The sequence below is a fragment of the Anas acuta genome, chromosome 2 (assembly GCF_963932015.1).
Source record: "Anas acuta chromosome 2, bAnaAcu1.1, whole genome shotgun sequence".
NCBI lineage: Eukaryota > Metazoa > Chordata > Aves > Anseriformes > Anatidae > Anas > Anas acuta.
Genome location: NC_088980.1, coordinates 111,345,983 through 111,367,883, shown reverse-complemented (window position 1 = coordinate 111,367,883; position 21,901 = coordinate 111,345,983). Strand labels below are relative to the sequence as shown.

Sequence of the window (21,901 nt, the reverse complement as noted above, 5' to 3'; positions counted from 1 at the left end):
TTAGGAACGAAAGACTGTTACTATATTTCTAGTTTAGAACAGTGGCTCTTCTGTGTGTTGAGTCTGAATCAATTTGCATGCTCCTCTGTGTAGGAAAGACTAAACAGCCACTTAACTTTCCCGCGGTATCCTGATTTGTATCCTGCAGAATAATTTAAGTGAAGCAATGAACCCTTAGGAGTGAGGTGCTACTTAATCTGAGTACATGGAATAAGGAGCTAGTTCCTAATAATAAAAATAAAATAATAAATAATAAAAAGAAAGTACACTTTCTTTTTAGTGGAAAACAATTCTAATTTCCCCAAACTAAAGAGGGGCAAAGGAACTTTGTCTCTCCTATCACTGCATGCAGTTTAGAGTAAGAAAATAAAATATGTAAAAGATTATAAGCAGCATAGCATTAAAACAGTGTTAAACTAAAAAAGAAAGCATCTGTTTCTTTAGTAGGTTGAACAGCATAATGTTCATGAGGATTCTATACCAATCATGCTTGAAGCAATTCCATGAAACATCATAGAAAGATAGTTCAAACAACCACAGATTAGATCTAAATTTCCGTATCAGTTGCACCAAGTATTACAGACATTTTTTTATGTATACAAGATGAAAGACATGCTTTCCAAGAAATAGAAACATTGTGGATTCACTATTATGCTACTAGTGGGTATCTGATTTGAACTCCAGTGCAAATAAACAAGTGAGATGAGAATATTTTGTGAAACTCAAGTCTAGAAGGCAGTGTCTTTACAAATGCAAATTAAATCCTTGTCTGTGGAGGGTTTTGATATTATGGGAAGTGCATATCTGGCTTTTGACTAGTGTGTTTGCTGAAGATACTCCATGTGAGAAAATTGGAAGATGAGCCCAGTGACTGTTAGGTCAGGTAAATTTTTCTTTCTCCTAAAGTAGACTCACATAACATTTGTTCATAATTGTGGTGCTGCCAACACATAGCTTTCTTATAATCATCAGAAATTTCTATAGATGTCACTTGTAGTACAGTACAGTCAGGATTTTTATTCATTTCACTTGAAAAAGAAGTCCCCTGAAAACAGCTGAACCACATATACCACATATGAACTTCATTGTTATTGGTAGCATAATAATTTTTTTTTTATTTCATTTTAAATGTATTCCTTGAATTGCATGAAATTTTACTCACAAAATTTTATTATGTGATATTCAAGAGGACAATGCGTGATAAGGCGAAACACACCCTTTTTAGGTGTATGTGTAAATAGACCAGGATTGCCTAATACTGTCCTTGCTGAAAATTAGGACAGGAGGGGGGATCCCCTAAGATACAGAGTGTCTGGTTGGAAACACAAATCTTCAGTAGGCTAGTTCCTAGGAAATGTTTTAATCTTTACTGTTCCAGAATCATGGTTGTTTGTTAGTTTGTTTTGCAGTTAATCCTTACAGTTTCTATCACCTTTTGAAACTCAAGATTACTATGTTTTACTCCGTTGCTATGTTTTTATTAAGAAATGTAGTTTACCTGTCTAGGAGCCTTTTTCTTCTTATTATTATTATTTTCTTTGTTTGTTGGTCTGTTTTTGTTTATTGTTTGTTTTTGGCAGATTCTATTTCTTTGCTAATTGTACTCAGGCAAGAGTTTTTTTCTACTATAGTGTACCTGCATGTAAGATCCGTAAACCAATGATGACAATGTACCATCTGACAAGATGAATGGTTCGAATCACCTGCTGTTTTTCTAAAAGAAAATAAACTGTGAGGAGCTGGCAAAATGCTAGCTTTTGTTACCAGGACAGTTTGTTTTAAAATAATTTTCTTATAGGTTCTGTTGAAGAGTCATAGATTTTCTGAAATACATCTAACTTACTGATGAAAAGATAGAGATGATTCTCGTTCATTTTGTGTAATATAATTTTATGCTGCTATATAGTCATGCATTATTTAGTTAAATGTCTAATAATTTATTCTAGCATTTTTACATTAAGGATGTTTTCCAGAGATTGATGCGAAGATCATTTGTACTTTCTATACTAATAGAAAAATGAATGTGAATTTGTAGAGCTCTCCAAGTGGTATAGCATTTCTCTAAGAAATTAACTGAGTTTGATACATTATATTGGAAGTTAACCTGTAAATGTTTTTTGGATAGTAAGAGGCTTTCATCTATAAACACTTTTTTCAAGGTCAGAAAGTAAGACTGAGTTAAACTATTGAACTGAAGCCAAATCTGATTTCTGGCATTACTAATCACACAGCCATTCTTCTTTTTCTTGTACAGATAAGAACCTATTACCTTTAACCTTGTCCTTTTGCTACTGTGAAATCAACTACATTGAGAGGTTTACAACTCTATACAATGTCCATATTTACTAAAAATGAGTTGCATTAAGTAGAGTTTTTCATCTTACAAGATTTGCACAATAGAATGTTTTTCTTGATTTTTTTCTTAAATTATAAAGCTATTGTTCATTCTTAAGTACAAGCATAAATTCAGAACATGTCACTTAACCTTGACTTGCTTAAGCAGTCAGATGAATATATCATTTTATTTTCTGTGCTTGTTGCTGCACGTTTTAAAATTTTGGAGACTTACTGAAAGTGTATTTTAAATCTGTTACCTTGAATCATTGTTTTTTGAGAGTTTGATATTTTTTTTTCATATATTTTGGTGTAGATAAAACAAGTTCAATTAACATTAGCAATACTAAGGAGTATATAAATGAGTGAAGAAAGAAAAGTGAAAAGTTTAAAATAGTAAACATAAGGGTTTGATTTTCTATTTTCTGCTTTCTGTTTATTTCTGTATTTATTTACTGTTTGATTCTGCTGTGAGACTGAGCAGTATGAACAGTACCAAAGTGAAACTCCCTGTCCAGCAGAGAACTGAAAATATGTGAATGGAAACCTTTCAAACATTTTCCATGTGCTACCTTTGCAAAGCTACCAGTTATAATGTGATTTTTTTTTTTATTTTACTTTTTTTTTTTTTTTTTTTTTATCATGTTGGTATCTGTCAGCTATTCACAGAATCACAGAATTGTCTACGTTGGAAGAGACCTCAAGATCATTCAGTCTAACCTCTGACCTAACACTAACAAGTCCTCCACTAAACCATATCGCTAAGTTCAACATCTAAACATCTTTTAAAGACCTCCAGGGATGGTGACTCCACCACTTCCCTGGGCAGCCTCATTGGAATGTTAGACATTCCAATGTCTAACAACCCTTTCAGTAAAGAAGTTCTTCCTAAGATCCAACCTAAAACACCCATGGCGCAACTTTAGCTCATTCCCCCTTGTCCTGTCACTAGGCATATGGGAGAATATACCAACCCCCACCTTGCTACAGCCTGCTTACAGAGTGATAAGGTTGCCCCTGAGCCTCCTCTTCTCCAGGCTGAACAAGACCAGCTCCCTCAGCTGCTCCTCGTAAGACTTGTTCTCCAGACCCTTCACCAGCTTCGTCACCCTTCTCTGGACTCTTCTGAGCACCTTGATGTCCTTCTTGTAGCAAGGGGCCCAAAACTGAATACAGTACTCGGGGTGCGGCCTCACCAGAGCCGAGTACAGGTCACTTCCCTAGCCCTGCTGGCCACACTGCTTCTTATACAAGCCAGAATGCTGTTGGCCTTCTTGGCCACCTGAGCACACTGCTGGCTCATATTCAGCCAACTATCCACCAATACTCCCAGATCCTTCTCCACCTGGCAGCTTTCCAACCACTCATCTCCCAGCCTGTAGCTCTGCTTGGGGTTATTGCACCCCAGGTGCAGGACCCGGCACTTGGCCTTGTTGAACTTCATGCAGTTGACCTCATCCCATCAGTCCAGCCTATCCAGATCCTCCTGCAGAGCCTTCCTACCCTCGGGCAGATTGACACACGCACATAACTCGGTGTAATCTGTGAACTTACTGACGGTGTACTCAATCCCCTCATCTAGATCATCAATAAAGATATTAAAGAGGACTGGCCCCAGTACCGAGCCCTGGGGAGCGCAACTAGTGACCGGCCTCCAACTGGATTTGACTCCATTTACCACGACTCTTTGGGCCCGGCTATCCAGCCAGTTTTTAACCCAACAAAGCATATGCTATTCCAAGCCACGAGCAGACAGATTCTTGAGGAGAATGTTGTGGGAAACGGTGTCAAAAGCCTTACTGAAGTCAAGGTAGACCACATCCACAGCCTTTCCCTCATCCACCAAGCGTGTCACTTTGTCAGAGGAGGAGATCAGGTTCATCAAGCAGGACCTGGTTTTCATAAACCCATGCTGACTGGGCCTGATCGCCTGCTTGCCATGCAAGTGCTGTGTGATGATTCTCAAGAGGATCTGCTCCATGAGCTTCCCTGGCATTGAGGTCAAACTGACAGGCCTGTAGTTCCCCCGGTCTGCCCTCCGGCCCTTCTTGTAGATGGGTGTCACATTTGCTAGCCGCCAGTCAACTGGGACCTCCCCCGATAGCCAGGACTGTTGATAAGTGATGGTAAGCGGCTTGGCCAGCTCCTCTGCCAGTTCTCTCAGTATCCTCGGGTGGATCCCATCTGGCCCCATCAACTTTCGTACATCCAAGTGCCGTAGCAGGTCACCAACCATTTCCTCATGGATAGTGAGGGCCACATTCTGCTCCCCATCCCCTTCCACCAGTTCAGGGTACTGGGTATCCAGACAGCAACTGTTTTTTCTGCTAAAGACTGAGGCAAAGAAGGCATTAAGCACCTCCACCTTTTCCTCATCTTTTGTAACTAAGTTCCCCCCAGTGTCCAGTAAAGGCTGGAGATTCTTCTTAGTCCTCCATTTTGTGTTGATGTATTTGTAAAAACATTTTTTGTTTTCTTTGACGACAGTAGCCAGATTGAGCTCCAAATGAGCTTTGGCCTTTCTAATGTTGTCCCTGCACAGCCTCGCAACATCCTTATAGTCCTCCCAAGTGACTTGCCCTCTTTTCCAAAGATTATAAACCCTCTTTTTTCTCCTAAGCTCAAGCCACAGTTCTCTGTTGAGCCAGGCCAGTCTTCTTACCTGCTGGCTTGTCTTTGGGCATGTGGGGACAAACCACTCCCGCGCCATTAGGATTTCTTTCTTGAAGAGCGCCCAGCCTTCCTGGACTCCTCTGCCCTTCAGAACCGCATCCCAAGGGACTCTACCAACCAGTGTCCTGAACAGTTCAAAGTGAGCCCTCCGGAAGTCTAATACAGCGGTTTTACTGGTCCCCTTCCTGGCTTCTCCAAGAATGGAGGACTCTACCATTTCATGGTCACTCTGCCCAAGACAGTTTCCAACCACCACATCTCCCACCAGTCCTTCTCTGTTTGTGAAGAGAAGGTCTAGTGGGGTACCTCCCCTGGTAGGCTCACTAACCAGCTGCGTCAGGAATCTATCTTCCACACTTTCCAGAAACCTCCTAGACTGCTTTCTCTGGGCTGTGTTGTGCTTCCAGGATATATCTGGGAAGTTGAAGTCCCCCACGAGAACAAGCACTGATGATTTCACGACTTTTGTCAGCTGCTTGTAGAACTCCTCATCAGTCTCCTCATCCTGGTTCGGTGGTCTATAACAGACCCCCACCAGGACTCTAGCCTTGTTGGCCTTCCTGCTGATCCTAACCCATAGGGGCTCAACCTTATAATTCCCAGCGTCAAGTTCCACAACATCAAAAGATTCTCTAATATAGAGAGCCTCACCACCACCCCTTCTGTGCTGCCTGTCCTTTCTGAAGAGTCTATAGCCAGACATTGCAGCACTCCAGTCATGAGAGTGGTCCCACCATGTCTCCGTGATGGCAACCAAGTTGTAGCCTGTCTGCCACACGATGGCTTCCAGCTCCTCCTGTTTGTTACCCATGCTGCATGCATTAGTGTAGATGCACTTCAGTTGGGCCATTGCTTTCTCTCCCAGCCCTGCCATTGTTCCCCTGGCACAGCTCCAACAAGCCCTGTTTCTGCCCCGTCCCCCTTCTTACCTAGTTTAAAGCCCTCTCAATGAGCCCCGCCAGCTCCTGGGCTAGGATCCGTTTTCCCCTTAGAGATAGGGACCCATCTGCGGCCATCAGGCCGGGTGCCGAGTAAAGAGTCCCGTGGTCAAAAAACACAAAATTTCTGTGTTGGCACCAGCCTCTGAGGCACATGTTTATCAGGTGGGCTTTCCATGTCCTCTCTGTACCCCTCCCTGCCACTGTAGGAATGGACGAAAATACCACCTGTACTCCCGCTCCATCCACTAACTGTCCCAGTCCCTTAAAGTCCCATTCGATGGTCTTTAGGCTTCTCTCTTAAATATCATCACTGCCAGCCTGGACTATTAAAAGAGGATAATAGTCAGAGGGACGAACCAGGTTGGGAAGCTTTCTGGCAATGTCCCTGACCCTGGCCCCATGGAGGCATTCAAATATTCAATGGAGTGAATCATTATTCATTCATTCATTCATTCATTCATTCATTCACTTATTTATTCACTTATTTATTCACAGGAGTCCTCAAATATTTTCTTGCAAATCTGGACTCTTTATAAGTGATAACCTAGGCCTTACAAATGTAAACACAATCATTTAGGGAGAAAGCAAGTCAGTTCATTTTTCTGCATCTTAAAAATAAAATGCATTTAATCTATTGGGGTTAAAAACAAAATCTATTGAGGACTGCCACTTGTATGGCCAAATTTGAAAGACCAGAATAAAGTCTTCTCTTTAGTTTTTTTTTTTTTTTTTTTTCCCACAAAGGCAAATACTGAAAACCGGAAAAGACTTGGAAAACCCAAAGCATTGACTGAAGGTTGCAACTGGGAACTGCAGCTATCATGAAACCACAGAATGTGTTCTTTGCCAAGACTTGTGGGAATTAAAATCTGTACTGACCTTGGGCTTTTGGTTTTTGATTTTTTAATTATTATCATATTTATTCATTTATTGATATATTGAGAAATGCTTGATTTCTCAATTCTATGTTGAGAAATGTTATATTTCAATCCTAGGATTGAAATAAATCAATCCTAGGAGTATAATTTTTGCAAGTAGAATTTCAGGTGTTTCTGCTTCTAGGCATATGCCATAGTAACATTTTAGAGTAAGAACAAGCAAAGTGACAGGTGCTTTTACTCATTAGAGTCAGTATTAGCAATCTACACAATACAGCTGCATTTATCATGCTCAGACTCTAGCCCAGCTGCAGAGGAACTGGGATTTCTGACTAAACAGCCATTCTGCAGCCCTCCCATACTGCCACCCCTCTCCAGTTACATGAGGAACTGAAATAAGGTGACAAGTTTTGAATGTCATGTAATAGGAGTTACTAGCAGCTGAGAAAGCTGCTAGTTCAGACTGGAGATGTAAGTGACCTGCATGTTTTTAGAATGAGTGTAGTCTGATTGCTCATGTCAATTAATCCAATGAAATACCAATAACAAAAGAGCAAAGCTAATTATTTGGATTTGGATTAAGTAACAAAAAGAGGGTGTGAAATCTCTCTGCTTGAAAATGTAAGAAAATATTCAATGCATAAAAAAATTTCTTATGACGCTTTCTTATGTCAATGTGTGATGTTATTACTAATGGCTGCTAAAGTAGGAGTATAGCCTTGAGGATATTATGGCATTATGGCTTTAAATGTTTACAGATTGGCCTATAAAGTTGTTATCAATGTATTGTTCATATTTTTATATTACATTGTTGTATTTTTAGAATTTTATCTTAACATTTTTCTCTCTCTCTTTTTTTTTTTTTTTCCCTCTACAGTTTTGCATTTCACTGTGCTATTGTAGATTTCTCTTCAGGTCTATTCCTGTTTTTCCAACACAGCTTTCTCCCCTGCCTTGGTTCAGCTTTTTTTCCATGTTGTTCCATGTATATATACAGTACCTTGGTGTCTGTTCATCCACTGTAAAAGCAGAGTTCTTGTTTCCTGTCTGTATGTAATTAATGATTACATAGGATTCTGTACCTCCTTTCCTGTTTATTTACTGTTGGTACATGCTCACGAGGTCATTCTTCACTTCTAATCTCATTTAAGATGATGTTGGTGATCTCAAGAATATCATACTGCTGTTTAATGAGAAATATTTATATATCCTTAATGGAAGCCTAAAAAATATTGCTTTTCTGTTCCACTGCACAGATCTCATAGGAAAAAGATTTTTGGCAAAACTCTTAGCTCTCTTTTCTAGTCAGTGAAAACACGTGTGGATGAGGAATTTTCTGAGTTACAGCATGGAAAGTGCTGACAGCTTGGCAGCAGTTTTGAGTTTTTCAGTAAAATGATAACTACTTTTTTTCTGTTCCAGGAAGCAGTTTCTAAAACACTCCTCTGAATCCTGTTTTTAAAGATCCTAGGAGCTCTGACTCTATTTAGTATAACATAGCTAACAAATGTGATAATGAAATTACAAGCTAACAGGATGTTATTTAATCTTAATATCAAACTAAGTAGATTTTCATCAGAATCAAGTTTTATTTGTGAAAACTTGGAGATGGCGTTGTTTTGGGAAGCTGGAAAACCAATGCAAACTTAATTGTAGAATGTTACCCTTGTAAATAAAGAAGGGAAGGCTAAATTAAGTAAAATATTAATAGACAAGTCTACATCTGATGTAGACTTTCAGTTAGATTTTGTTTTAAGCACATAATTGGAATCAATGGAGCAGGACCGACTTTAAGCTAGAACAACATAAGTGGTGTATTGAGATATGTAGAGTGCTTCTTTACTATTAAAAAAAAATGTGTTGCCTTCTAGAGTTGTCATTATATTTTATTAATTAATAACTGTAAGGCATGTAAGAACTTAGAAAGCTGTTAGACTAGTGAAATTTATTATTCTTATTGTTCATTTGAAATGCTAATTAAAGGCATCAGAACATTCTTTTATTATTATTTTTTCAGTTTACTGGTCAGAATTCTTTGTTATATTAATCATCATATTTCACATAAAAACACGGTGTGTTGTAGATGAGATTTTTTTTTTCAGTTCACCTTGGCTAAGGATGGCACTGAAAAATGAAGCTTGGTTTAGATTTATCACAAGTAACATACTGCAAAAGAAACCTTATTCAGATAAAAGAGTTTTCTGACAAAAACCTTTCAAAATTGTTATCTACTATCAAAATACTTACTCAAGTTACTTTGCCAACTGTAAATGGGAGGGTGATCTTTCCAAAGTCAAAATTGACGTCTTGGCTCTATACTCAATGGAGGACATAGATGATGAAGATGATTACTGTCTAACTTGGGCACTTGCTTAGACTCATCTAGGTTGAATATATCTATTTTTCTGTATTGATTACAGGAGAAAACTAGCTTTGACCTCTGCCTGAGTTTTATATGACTTAACTTTGATTAGATGAGTCCTATTATTTTTCTTACAATATTTTGGTTAAAAGAAGAAAAGCTGATCAGAGTCAGGGTCTGATCCAATGCCAAGATTTTGGATGTATGAAATGTGTTGATACTTCTGACAGTTCTGGAAAAGCTGTTTCACTATATTATTTATGTGAGGTTTGTAGTCGCAGATTACTGATGATTTAGTAATGAAATATGTAATTTGTAGGTAATTCTGATTTTGGAGGTTGTTAATTGTTTGTATTTGTTAGCTATTGTGTTATGTAGAGTGTGGAAGTCCTTACATGTAAAATACAACAAAGTAATATACTTTGTTGTAGGTCTGGGAAGTGTGTTGAATTAACCTAGGTTACATACAATACAAATACAAAACAAAGCCTTACATGTAACACATAACTAGAGTGGATTTAATTTGCAGTATGTTCAATTCAGTTCAGTAACAGTCCAAACCTGAAATATTTAATATTCACTCTCCGTGGAGCTAGAAAAGAACCTAGAAAAAATACCATGTGAAATCCACTGAAAAACTGCATTTTGCTATAAAGTTACAGTTGCGTAATTTTTTTTTCAGTCTGTTCCATTTGCTTACTCTTACACAGCTTTGTCTAGTTAGTAATCTTCTGTATTGGTAAAGCATTTTTGAAATATGTATTTCTTCCTCTTAAAACGTAATGCTAGGCTCCAGTGCAAAATATTTCTAGTTTTCTGTCAGCTGGCCTGGCAAACTTTTTTTTTTCTCTCTCAGTAATAAAACAAATAAATAAATAAAAAATTCAAGTGTTTCCATGGTTTGCTTTGATCTGCCTTAGCTTGAGTAAAAACCAGAAAGAATATTTTATTGACTCTTTTATATGGGTACCTTTGTGTGTGTTGTGCTAAGCAAGAGAACAACAACAAAAAAATAATTTGCAGGCAGCTTTCTCTTAGGCTTTTTAGAAGGCATAGCTATAGCTTAGAATATATTCAGGTGCCACTATTTACACTTAACAATGATAATGAGCTACAAATTTTTATGACGATTCATGTTCTTCAGTTAGCATAGTGCTTAATTTGTAATTTGTGGAGTGTGATATGCTTTCTTCCATGCATAGGTAATATAATAGTACTATGCCAGCTTACCTTAATGCTAGCTATTATGCCAGTTTAACCTAAACAGGTTGTTATTTTTCAGCGTCTTATTAAGTAACACGAGTATTTTGTTTGATTTGAACATATATTAAAAAAAATTATCACACATTGATTAGAATATACTATGCAAGCTTTTGTTCTTAACTTCATATCCAACAAAAGATAGAAGTGGAAATGAGGGGAAGCTAACAGAAAAAATACTGCCATCAACAGAGCCACAGCTGATTGATTCAAGATCTTATGTGTAAGCTCAGTTTAGACCAAAAATTAAGCTGTAGCCTATGAGTTTATCCATAATATATTGTCTGCAGTATTAGCTATGGGTGAAACCTCCTGGCAGACAAAAGGTTTTCTGAGTGCAATTAATGCCCTGAACTCAAGTAGCTTCGTGGACTGAACTCAGTTTCTGGGAATGTCATCATACAAGTTCCTAGATTGTTTGAGAGGAGAGCTGGGAAGGCTCTTCTGGACCCTCTGCACAGTGTATATGCACATTTATGGAACAATAAGCCATATATTCCTCTATTGCCATGCTGTGCATGCAGTTGTTCAGGTTACAAATCACAGAATCATTAGGGTTGGAAAAGACCTCCAAGATCATCTGGTCCAACCATCACCCAATTACCAATGTCGCCCACTAAACCATGTTCCTAAAATAACCACTTCTCTTGTCCCTATATATCTGCTGGCAATACAAGAGTATAATTTGTTCATGCATTTCAATACATTAAAAATTTGAAAAATTTGGCTATTAGAAGCAAAAAATATAGAAAAAATAAACATTTACAAATATTAACATAAATAGTTAAACATAAAGTCTTATTTTAGGCAGCTGGTTTTGTGTTGCAACCCAAAACACTGCACAGGTTTATACTTGCTCTTTCTGCAGCTACTCAATTCATATTTGTAACAAATGTGAAAAAGAAGGAAGAAACTGCATTTTCCCTCAAAGGTAACAATTCCATTTTCCAAAACTCTTAGTTGGTGCCCCTGCCTCTTTTCTTTTCCTTTTTGCATATGAAGGAAAAATAGGTCTGTAAAGCTTTCAGGCTTCTTCTTGCTGACAGGTTTTTCATATGAACCAGAAGAATACCTTATGCATCCTTATGCTTCTTACATTCCTCAAAAGCCATATGGAATGAACTATGATCCAAGCCTTAATGTAGTAAATAACACTGACAGTATATTTCTGTGTTTATGCAAATCTGAAGGGCGCTGGCAATCTATGCTGATTGGGCTGAAATGTATGGACATATATTGTATAAAATACATATTTAGACCTATGCTATGCAATTCTCCATATTGAAGATTATATAAAATCCAGGCCACATATCCAGAACAAAATAAATAAATAAAATAAAATCTATCTATTCCACATATTTGTGCCTGGACATATGGTATATGTGCATACCTACTACTACTACTTTCTACTTTTTTTTTGTGTGTTTTTTTACTGCTATCCAAGCTCACTACTACTAAATGATTACTAAATGATCCTTGGGAATAAAGTCAACAAGCCGGACTAGGAAAAAAAGGTCTTTTTTTTTATGTTCATATCTAAGATAGACACTAGCCTGTTTTTTACACAAAAATTTTAAGAATAAGCAATAAAAGAAAAAAAAAAAACTTTTAAATAACTCTGCCCATAACAATAGCCTTTATGACTTGGTTGTGATTTTTAAACCATATCTGTGAGGTCAACAGTGACCACGTTTACATTAGTCTCTTAATTTCGATCAGGAATGTGTCTTGAAATGAGTTTCTGGATCATCTACACTAATCTTGCTTTTCTCATGTCACTGACTGGTGTTGGAGTATGCAAACTGTATTTCTTTTGGATGAAACTAAATTGGAAAATTGGAAATTGCATTCCAGAAATGCAGTTTACATACTTAAGCATTTAGTGTCCAGTCTGCCTGTGGGACCAATTTACTGCCAGTTAAGTAAGATCTCTGAAATGCATCTGTTTTAGATGATGTGTCCTGCACTAACAGTTTAACTCTACATATCTGTTCTTATTGCACTGCTGTACTGGCTGCAGTACAGTAGTGCACACACAGACAGTGTTGTATGAACTGAACAAACTCATTGTTGTCTGAGATAACATCTGCTTTTCTTCTGGACTGTGTCATTTACCCCCTGCATCATAGGTTTCATGGGATTTTTGCATTCAGGAATTCACAGGTTTATTATAAAAAGAAAAATCAATGTAAGAGGGTAGCATAGAACAACTTAATGAAGTGTGAATGTGGATGTTATGGGAAAAAAAAAAAAAGGACAAAAAAAACCACTCTAATTCTAATCAAATTTAACTTTTTTTTTTTTTTTTTTTTTTTTCAGGAAAGAACAGTAACAATTAGAAGACAGACTGTAGGAGGATTTGGATTAAGTATAAAGGTAGGATTTCTTTTTGTTCTATTATTCCATGTTACACAAAAAGTGTCTTTGTATATAGTTAATTTTAGTGGGGACACATTATAATTCAGAGGACAAGAAGCAATAGAGCAAATATGTTCTGGAAAGTTAGCTTCTGTCACAATATGGCAACCAGTAGCTACATTACCTTGTGGAACAGAAGGCAATGGAAAGATCATCCCATTAAGATTCAAACCGAGCAGTTCTTTAATACAATTTGATAGGAGAGTTGAAAAATGTTTGCAACTGCACGGACTGTACTTTTGTTCAATAGCACTCTAGTTTAGGTGTTTGTTAATGAATGTTAAATTACAGAGGCAGAGCCATCATTGGTTCTCCTAAAAAGAATTTCATGTAACTTCAGTGCAATTCATTAGGTGGTCAGAAAGCATTCAGAAAGCTTTCTCATATTTCTTATTTTGCTTACAGATCAAGCAGCTGTAGTAATTTTCATGTTACCATATTTTGCCTATCCTCAGTAAGAATTAAGAACATATGGAAGTGTAAGTGATTCTTTTTGAGGGACAGAGGGTTAATCATTTTTGTCGTAAGTTTTCTGTAAATCTATACTGCTGTAATACTGAAAACCTTACCTTAGCTCTGAATCTCAGTGTACAGACACAATATTAATTTTATCTTCTAAACACAGCAGTGCTCAGCCTCAAAATGGCAATGGAAAAAATCAAGAGTACTTCACATGAATGCAAAGAGCCTTAAATTATGCATATTATGTGGAAGTATAGACTTTCCTGTGCAATCTGCTAGTACTGACCTTATAAGAAATGACTCAGAACAGGGATTAATGTGCATTTGTGTTGTCATTGATAAGAATATTGCCAAATAGAAATATTAGTTCTTAAAATATATCTTGGTGCACTTGGTGTTATCTCGTTGACCCATTAAAGACCTCTGTGCAAGGAAAACGTATTGATATTTTGCGGCCAAAATTTCCCATGAGTTTACAGTAACAGTACGAAAGTTATTTTCTTGCAGTGTCATAGGTTACTGTTCACTGAATAATGATGCAGTAATGCATGTAAGATAAAGTATATGGGTGATTGAGATTGTTTTTAGTTGGTAATAAGAAATAGCTGCTTACAGTAAGGATTTTAGAGGTTTGGGAAGCAAGTCTCACAAAGTCAATTAAAGTTGACTAAAATTGATTTGTTTATTTATACAATATAAGAGGTTATCTTTTAGAATTAAAATTGTGGGGACAAAAAAAAAGTCAGGATCACCTTGCATATATATCAGGTAAATTAAAGAAAATAAAATATCACTGAGAAATACAAATTAAGAAGTGAATGACAAATACAAATTAAGAAGTCTTTCTTAAATCAGTGGCATTTTTAAAGCAAGATTATTTGATTCAGACTGTTCTGAATAAACTTCTTGGAAGTTGCAACAGTATTTAAAAGTGCCAAAATAAACTATAGATCTTTCAGACTGTGAATTCAGCTTAGGAGGGTAGTTCTCTTTTTTATGCATTTATGAAAGACCTAAAATTCCATATAAATTGTATAAAGTCATGTTTCCATTTAAAAAATCTATATTAAAAAGTATGTTGAGTGTATTAGAAACAACTGCAAGAGAATTTAAAAACCATGGCATTAAATAATGTTACTTAAAGGTATTTTCTTGTTTTATTGCATAATTGTTTTAATCAAAATTAATCTAGGTAGTAGAGCTACATTCCAAAAACTTTTCAGTTTTTGGCATGACTAATGACCAGATGATGATTGTTAGTTATTCTTTTTTTATTATTATTATTTTCTTTTCTGCCAAACACCTGTTTGCTATCAGAAATCTCACATGAACAAGTCACCTATTAATTAAGTTTTGGAAGTGTCTTGTCCTACCTTAAATATTCTGGAAAAAAAATAATATTATATATATATATAATATATATATATATAAGCATTATATATATATATATATATATATTTTATTTTTTTTTTCCTGCAGAGTAGAAGAACAAAAAAGTTACTAATTCTGAAAAGAAGCTCTCAATTTTTCTTTTGGTGACTTGCATATTCTACTTGTCTCTTCTTTTGTGTTTGAACTTTCATGCTCCAACTGAAGTTGTAAAAATCTGAGATTCAGCTAACTGATTAAAAAAACTGCTTGCAAAATTGATTTTTACATAAGATCCAAAGCTAAGTCCCTTTAAAAATTGATTACAATCCACTCTTTGTCAGTTTGATAGAACAAAAAATACTGTTTTGTGTTTTGCTGTACTTCATTTTACTGAAGTTAATGGTAAAAATTTAATTACATTTGGAGCAGAACTGATCTATTCCACACTATTCAGAAGGAATTATTTTCTCATTTCTGAATTCCCTTTAGAACTCTCATTAATAAATATCTGTGAGAAGGAATAGCCATGGAGTTAGACATAGAAATTGATGTATAGTATAATATATTTCACTCATCACATCTCCGATAAGTTTGAGTTGCTGAGATTTGACAACAAGCTGCAAAGTGTATGACTTCTGAAAGAGCATCATGTCTCTCAATAATTGGAGAGAATGTAGTGTTCTTGACGAAATAGGCAATAAAAGTTATAGTTCGTTAAATAAACTAAGGTTTTCACTTATAGACAGACTTCTGCCTACCAGAACTCTGCACAGGGTCATTTTCTTGTATCTGTTTTGGTCTTGTTTTTGGTGAGATTGACTTCTCAGTTTGACTCCACCAAATTATCTATAAAGCAACTGTCTTGCTTACACCTATGAAGATACTTAGATGATTCTCCTCCTCTTCATTCATTTTGTGATGATCTTTTTTTTTTTATATAAACAATTTTTCTCTGCATTTCAAGTGGAAATAGTGTTTTTTTTTTGTTTTTTTTTTTCTTTAATATTAGTGTTAATAGATGAATCATCTAGCTTTATGTTTACAAATCTATCTTTTTTCATCTTCAAAGATGTGTACTCTTGGAATTTGGTGTTGAATGTGTTATGGAAGTGAATGAACCATTAAACCTTTAGCAACATTAATTGACATGTATTATTTCCCTCCACTGGTCTAGGGTTGAAAGGGGGAGGGGGCTTGTTAAGCAATAAAAAAAATAACCACTGTTCCCGGAGCTTTCTGAAGTAGTATATCTTTAGAGCCTGTAAAGCCAGACATTCATGCACTTTTTATTTTACGGAGAATTAAATATGAAGAATGCAGGATGCAAGGCTGCATTGTCAGTCAGAAGTAATATTAAATAACATGTTGCAAGAATACGTTTACTTGCTGCAAATTGTTGAAGATGACTGGGTAGCTGCTATATGGTCAGCTATATTCAAACAGCAGGCAACATCTCCTGTGACTAATTTAAAAGGAATTGTTCATACTGGCTAGATGGGGTTGCAGTGAAAAGAGGTCTTTTTTTTTCTTTTTTTTTTTTTTTTTCCCCGCAGCAGGGCATTGCTGGATGATTCTTCAAAACTTCAGTGTAAGTGGAGTTAGATACAGTGGGTGAGAGAGGACAATATAGTGCTGCCTGGTTTCAGAATAACATTAGTATACTTCTTTACCAGAGAGTTTAGTTTAAGGAGGAAAAGGGGCCAGTTTACCAGGAAGGAGAGAAAAAAAAAAAAAAAAGACCTAAGTTAGTGATATTGAGTTTTAGACCATGCACTAGCTGAACTTCAAATATCCTGAATAGTGCAATATCTGTGTAACATATTGGAGGCTTAGGGAGGCACAATGATTTTTCTGTTTATTTGAAAACTACAGAAGTTAAATGTGCATTTGGCTGAGGAAACCTCTGAAGAAAGAAGGAGAAGCCTTATAAGCTTAAGTGAGCTTGAACTAGTAATCCTAAGTGAAGTCAACCTTCATGGTTGCTGTTCCTCTGATGAAAACCATCAAAAGATATTTAGCAGGTTATAATGCTACAAATTATTTGGTTTGAATACCTGTTGAAACCTGACTGAAATGAAAGTAGCCTTCTGTGGAGTGAACACTCAGTCCATACAAGAAATATCAATATGTTCTGTGTTTGCAATTGATTGTTGCTACCAGATGGAACTTAATCCTATGGGAAATTCAGCTTGTTTCCTTGCATTCATCTAGGACGCATATGCAGAGGCAGTGATGAGAAGTTCTTCCTTTGCTCAGATTTAAAATTGAAAGACTTTACTGGTCTATCCATACACAGAGAGAGCCACAGAAACATGTTTTCTATGGTTTTCTTCTCTGTTCCATGACAGAAACAGCTGTTGAGTGCAGACATCTGTTCAGTTTCAAACAGTTGGTTACTGAACGAAGAAAGGGATATGTACTAATCCCTAGACCATCAAAATATACAGGTCAGTCCATTCCGCACAATGAAACTGGGTGCCAGGACCTAAGAAGGCCAGTTTCCAAAGAAAAACTTGTCTGCTAAAGAGAAGAGTAAGCATTTAACTAGGATTCTTAGGCAAAATGACAGTGTGACAGGCTGTCATTTCCAATGATCTGAATTTGTACAGGTTACATGCAGGCTGGCACTTTGATGCTGTGTTCAGAGGAAGAAAAATAGTTGTGGCTCTGTTATATGCTTTTTTTTTTTTTTTTTTTTTCGTCCTTAGTGTCCTTTTTATTTAAGGTTTCCTTTTAATACTTTAAGCATCATGAATGCTTCCAGTCCCATGAGGATAAATTGAATGAAACAACAGCATTGAATTGCTGTTGAACTGTTGAATTATCATCCAGCTTTCCTTTATTTTCCCACATTTATTGAACACCTACTGTTCCATTTCTTAATGTTTTCTTTTCTGTCCCTTGTTAGTTATCCCACAGCTTTTCTCACTCTTTGTGCATGTGTGACAGAAACGGAAACAAATAAAGACTGCTTTTGAGATGAAAGTCCAAACTTGCCTTTCTTGGGTTTTTGTTTACCTGTTTCTTACCAGCACGAAAACAGAGTGGTCACAGCATGGTTTCCATTGTGGTGTGACGGCCATTCTGCCTTTGTAGGACACAGTTTCGTACATTAAACTACCTGGACTCTGCAGAAACTGATGTCCTTCTTCAAGTCTTGTAGAATTTTGAACAACATTCAATTCACTTCCTGAGGTAATAATGGCAACTGACAGCTTCTATAGGTGAGGCAATAAGGAATTAATCCCAATCAACTCTTGATTAGAATGAAGAAATGGAGAAAAAGGAGAAAAATACAGGATAAGAATTGTTTTTTCGGTCTCTCTTAAAACTGCACTTACAGAAAGGGTAAAATATAATTTTAAGCAAAAATATTTGCAGTAACTCATGATATTTCCATTTATTATATCTTCAGGGTGGAGCAGAACATAATATCCCAGTGGTCATTTCTAAGATTTCCAAAGAACAAAGAGGTGAGTGTCAGATTATTACACTATGTTTTGATATGCTCCTTAAAGCAAGGTGCCTCAAGTCCTGAGATTCCTCAGGAAGTGTTAAATAGATGTTATTAATGTTCTATTTCTCTCTTCATGACATCATGATTTCTCTATTATTTAGAACTATTTTATGTAAACATACAAAACTTATGTTTGGAATAGTGTTTTTGATTTGTTTGTTTGTTTTTAACACTGTCTTCAAACAATTATTTCTTAAAAGTTCTTGTAAAGCATAAATTTAAGGGAAAAAAATAGGAAGCCATTTAGGGAATTAAAATATTTAACAAATTTAAGTAATGAAATATTTAGTTTTGTCTTATATTTCTGAATTGTTATTTCCAGAAAGCAGTAGCAGATCAAAAGTTTGGCCTTTACAGCATGTGAATACAAAAAGAGAACATCTGTTTCTTTATACTGAGTAGTAGGGTAGTACCCAGATGGGAGTGGGTAGTGGCAGAACCTTGATAATACCCTATGTTATTTCAACATTAGATGCTGTGCTATGTAAACCTCTGCAGCAACTGATACATAACAAAACTGGTACTGCATTAAGGTCTTAACCGTGCTTATTATTTAACCGTGCTGTTTTTAAATTGTTAGAATGATACGGTATGTACTAGGAAAATGGCTAGTTGTAAGAATGCTCGTGATGTGCTCTGTGATGAGAGATGAAGGTTGTGAGTCAGTAATTCTAGAATGTATTTTCTCTGCTATACTTTTGTGTATTTGTGTTCATATGTGTAAGATCAGAAACTTAAACTTGGAAGCATTTTCCTCCATCTGTAATGCAATAATTCTGGAATGCTCCCTCTGCTCAATTAGAAAGCTTGAGTATAAGAAAAAATGTCATATTTACCCACATGCTGCAGATAAAGAAAGGTACAGGGGAATCTTGGAATATTGGGAATTGAAATTTGACCCTGAAACCAAGAAGTTGTATGTAAGGATGCTACAGAGTAGCATGGAATTAGTTGCTAGGGAAAGTAATTATGTTAACCTTAAAAAGTTATATTTATACTGAAAAAAATGGAGTCACAAGTATAAGTGTGTAATACCTAATAACATGGCATACATTGCTTATAGTAGCTATTAAAAAGATATTAAGCACTGCAGGAAAAATAAGAAACATAGACCGAAGTTTAATTGAACACACAAATGTGCAACCTGTTTTCTTTTATTATTATTATTATTTTTGCTATAATAACTGATGAAGTATTTATAACCTCGCTACATAGTTGAGTTATAAACTCCATTATTGTTTTATATAAAAATACTGCTGATTTTTAGAGAGCTAGTCATGAGGGACATCTCTTATGTAGAATGAGAAGACTATGCAAGTGTCATGCCATGTGTCTGTGCTAGGCATCTTGGATACAGAAAATGTGTTTAACCCAGAGCCTGTAACTCAAAGCTTTGGAGGCTTACTTCTGCCCTCTTCCTGGTGGCAATCCAGTTGTTTTTTTTTTTTGGACCTCTAACCGAAAATATGCCAGCTGATGCATTTCTTAAAACCAGCATTATACATAGAGTGCTTAGGTCATGTGAAAATGTTCAATATATATGCCCTGTGTCTAAATAAGAATATTATATGCATTTATTTTAAAAGCAAAACCAAAAACAAACAAACAAACATATTTTTTATCCTCCTATAATTGAAGCATTCTTTGCTACATCTAGCCTAATAAAGCCAGTTCTTCAAACATATTGAGTATCATAATTTATATGGATATTGATGCCAGTCTTACAACTCATGTAAAGAAGTTAAAATTAGATCAATTAGTTAGATTTAGAAAATCAAGTTTCAGACTTTCTAGACAGCATCTTCTGTGATGTTTTGGAATACTGTAGATAAATAATTTCATATTTCCTGTTAGCATTCATAATCAAAGATGTAGGATCTAAAGATTCTTTGGTAAAACCTTGCAAATTAAAAGTTGTCCTTCATAAGTAGGTCTGGAGTCTCTATGTTGTTTTTTCCTCAGCACTAATAAGAAATAATCTCTCTCAGGGAAATAGGACCTAGTTCCACAGTCATTCTCTGTTCAGAAAAAAATGCCATACCTCACCTTAATGGCCCAAAAGATGCTAGAGACTGACAGAGGATGTTTCAGAGTCTTGGTACTTGAGATGTGTAGACTCCTTCATTGTAACACTGCTATGCTGGTGTTTGGCGATTAAAAAAAGAATCCAAACAATTTATTTAGAAGTTTTTTGTTTTGTTTTGTAAAGAATATGGAAAAACATTAAATGAAGTAGGAATACAAGTACAAGAAATATGGGATATTTTGTGCAAAACAAATGAAAAATATGCTTTTTGTTTTCAGCGGAACTTTCAGGTTTGCTCTTTATAGGAGATGCAATTCTGCAGGTGAGTAAAATGACAAATTCCTTTATTTATATTTTTCTAGAAAAGTGAAATGAAATCTATACTTATGAAATGTAGAGTAAGTCTTCTCTTTATTTTTTTAATAACAGATTAATGGAATTAATGTGAGAAAATGCAGGCATGAAGAAGTGGTGAGCTTTTCTGATTTTTAGTCTACTTTTTGTCTTTTGTAGATATTGAAATTATAGCAGTGCACTGGTATCATCTGTTTTATTGTTATTTCTAGGAAAAAAGAAAGACTATATTCTAGCATGGTAAAACTGATCTTAGTAGGCTTGTTATAATTACTGCACTCAGATAGGTTTTTCTGTATTAAAGGTGATTATTATGAGGATATTTGCCGTACATATTATGAACATTCTTCTTCTGGCTTATACCTATGAGATTTCAGCAGTGCTACACCTTTCTGGCTGTGTGAGGTCATTGTAATTTCAAAAGCTGTAATTTGCACTATGTTGGAATTTATTTATTAAAAAAAAAAAAAAAAAAAAAAAAACTATTTAGCAATCAAAACAAAACTATTATTTTGGCTTCGTTTCTCTGGCTGTTACTTATGAGGATGTTCTCCTTCTTCAGTTGAGCCAGATTTAAAAGAACGAAGAATTTAGATTTCTTCTAGAGAAGCCGTGTGTATCTATTTGAGAGCTCTGTAGTAGGCTAGTTCCCTGGTATATCAGCTTTGGTAAAAGTGTCATATATTTTTGTTATGTTTGTCTTTTTGACTCTACTTAAATATTTTCAGAAGTAAAAAACACTATACTTCAGAAAATAATGCCAGAACAGAGAAGATTGCCAAATAAATTATCCTTAAATCCTGCATAGCTAATTTATTACCTGTAAAGCTTACTTTGCCAATTCAAAAATTTAGTATTTATTACTATAATGTATGACAGATGATTAAAAGTATGCCATTCGGGTATAGAAAGAACACAAGTTAATAAAGATGAATTTCTGATGAACAAATTAGTGCAGACTGAAAGCTTAGATCCGTGCACTATTCCACCTCTCATAGTGCATTTGTGCACTGTTTTGTGTTGCAAATCATGCATCATTTTTAGAGCCTTAATCCACCTTCTGCGTACACAGGCTTACAATCATATTTGCAGTAGTTTTAAACTTTAGTTGTGCAATAGTGATCAGATTTTATTTTTGTATAAGCTTACTGTATTTTTTTGGTTTAAAATGTGATAAATTTCTCAATGGGATTTCAATGGGGTAATGGATTTTCAAGACATGAAAACAATATAGAAAAATAGAAGTTTAGAGGAAAACAATATACAAAATAGAAGTGCAGAGCTACACATGCAAAGGCAAACTGG

General features: G+C 35.6%; 1 protein-coding gene across 4 annotated transcripts in view; it reads left to right on the top strand.

Moving 5' to 3' along the window:
• The window catches only part of SNTG1 (syntrophin gamma 1), a 343,053-nt gene that overhangs the window by 187,382 nt on the left and 133,770 nt on the right, over window positions 1-21,901 (top strand). For 3 of the 4 annotated variants that reach the window (XM_068671708.1, XM_068671705.1, XM_068671706.1), the window contains 4 exons: window positions 12,768-12,824; window positions 18,115-18,172; window positions 20,521-20,564; window positions 20,672-20,713. In XM_068671708.1, coding sequence (XP_068527809.1) covers window positions 12,768-12,824; window positions 18,115-18,172; window positions 20,521-20,564; window positions 20,672-20,713 — 201 coding nt within the window. The remainder of the gene's footprint in view (window positions 1-12,767; window positions 12,825-18,114; window positions 18,173-20,520; window positions 20,565-20,671; window positions 20,714-21,901) is intronic. The other variant, XM_068671707.1, reaches the window with a different exon arrangement.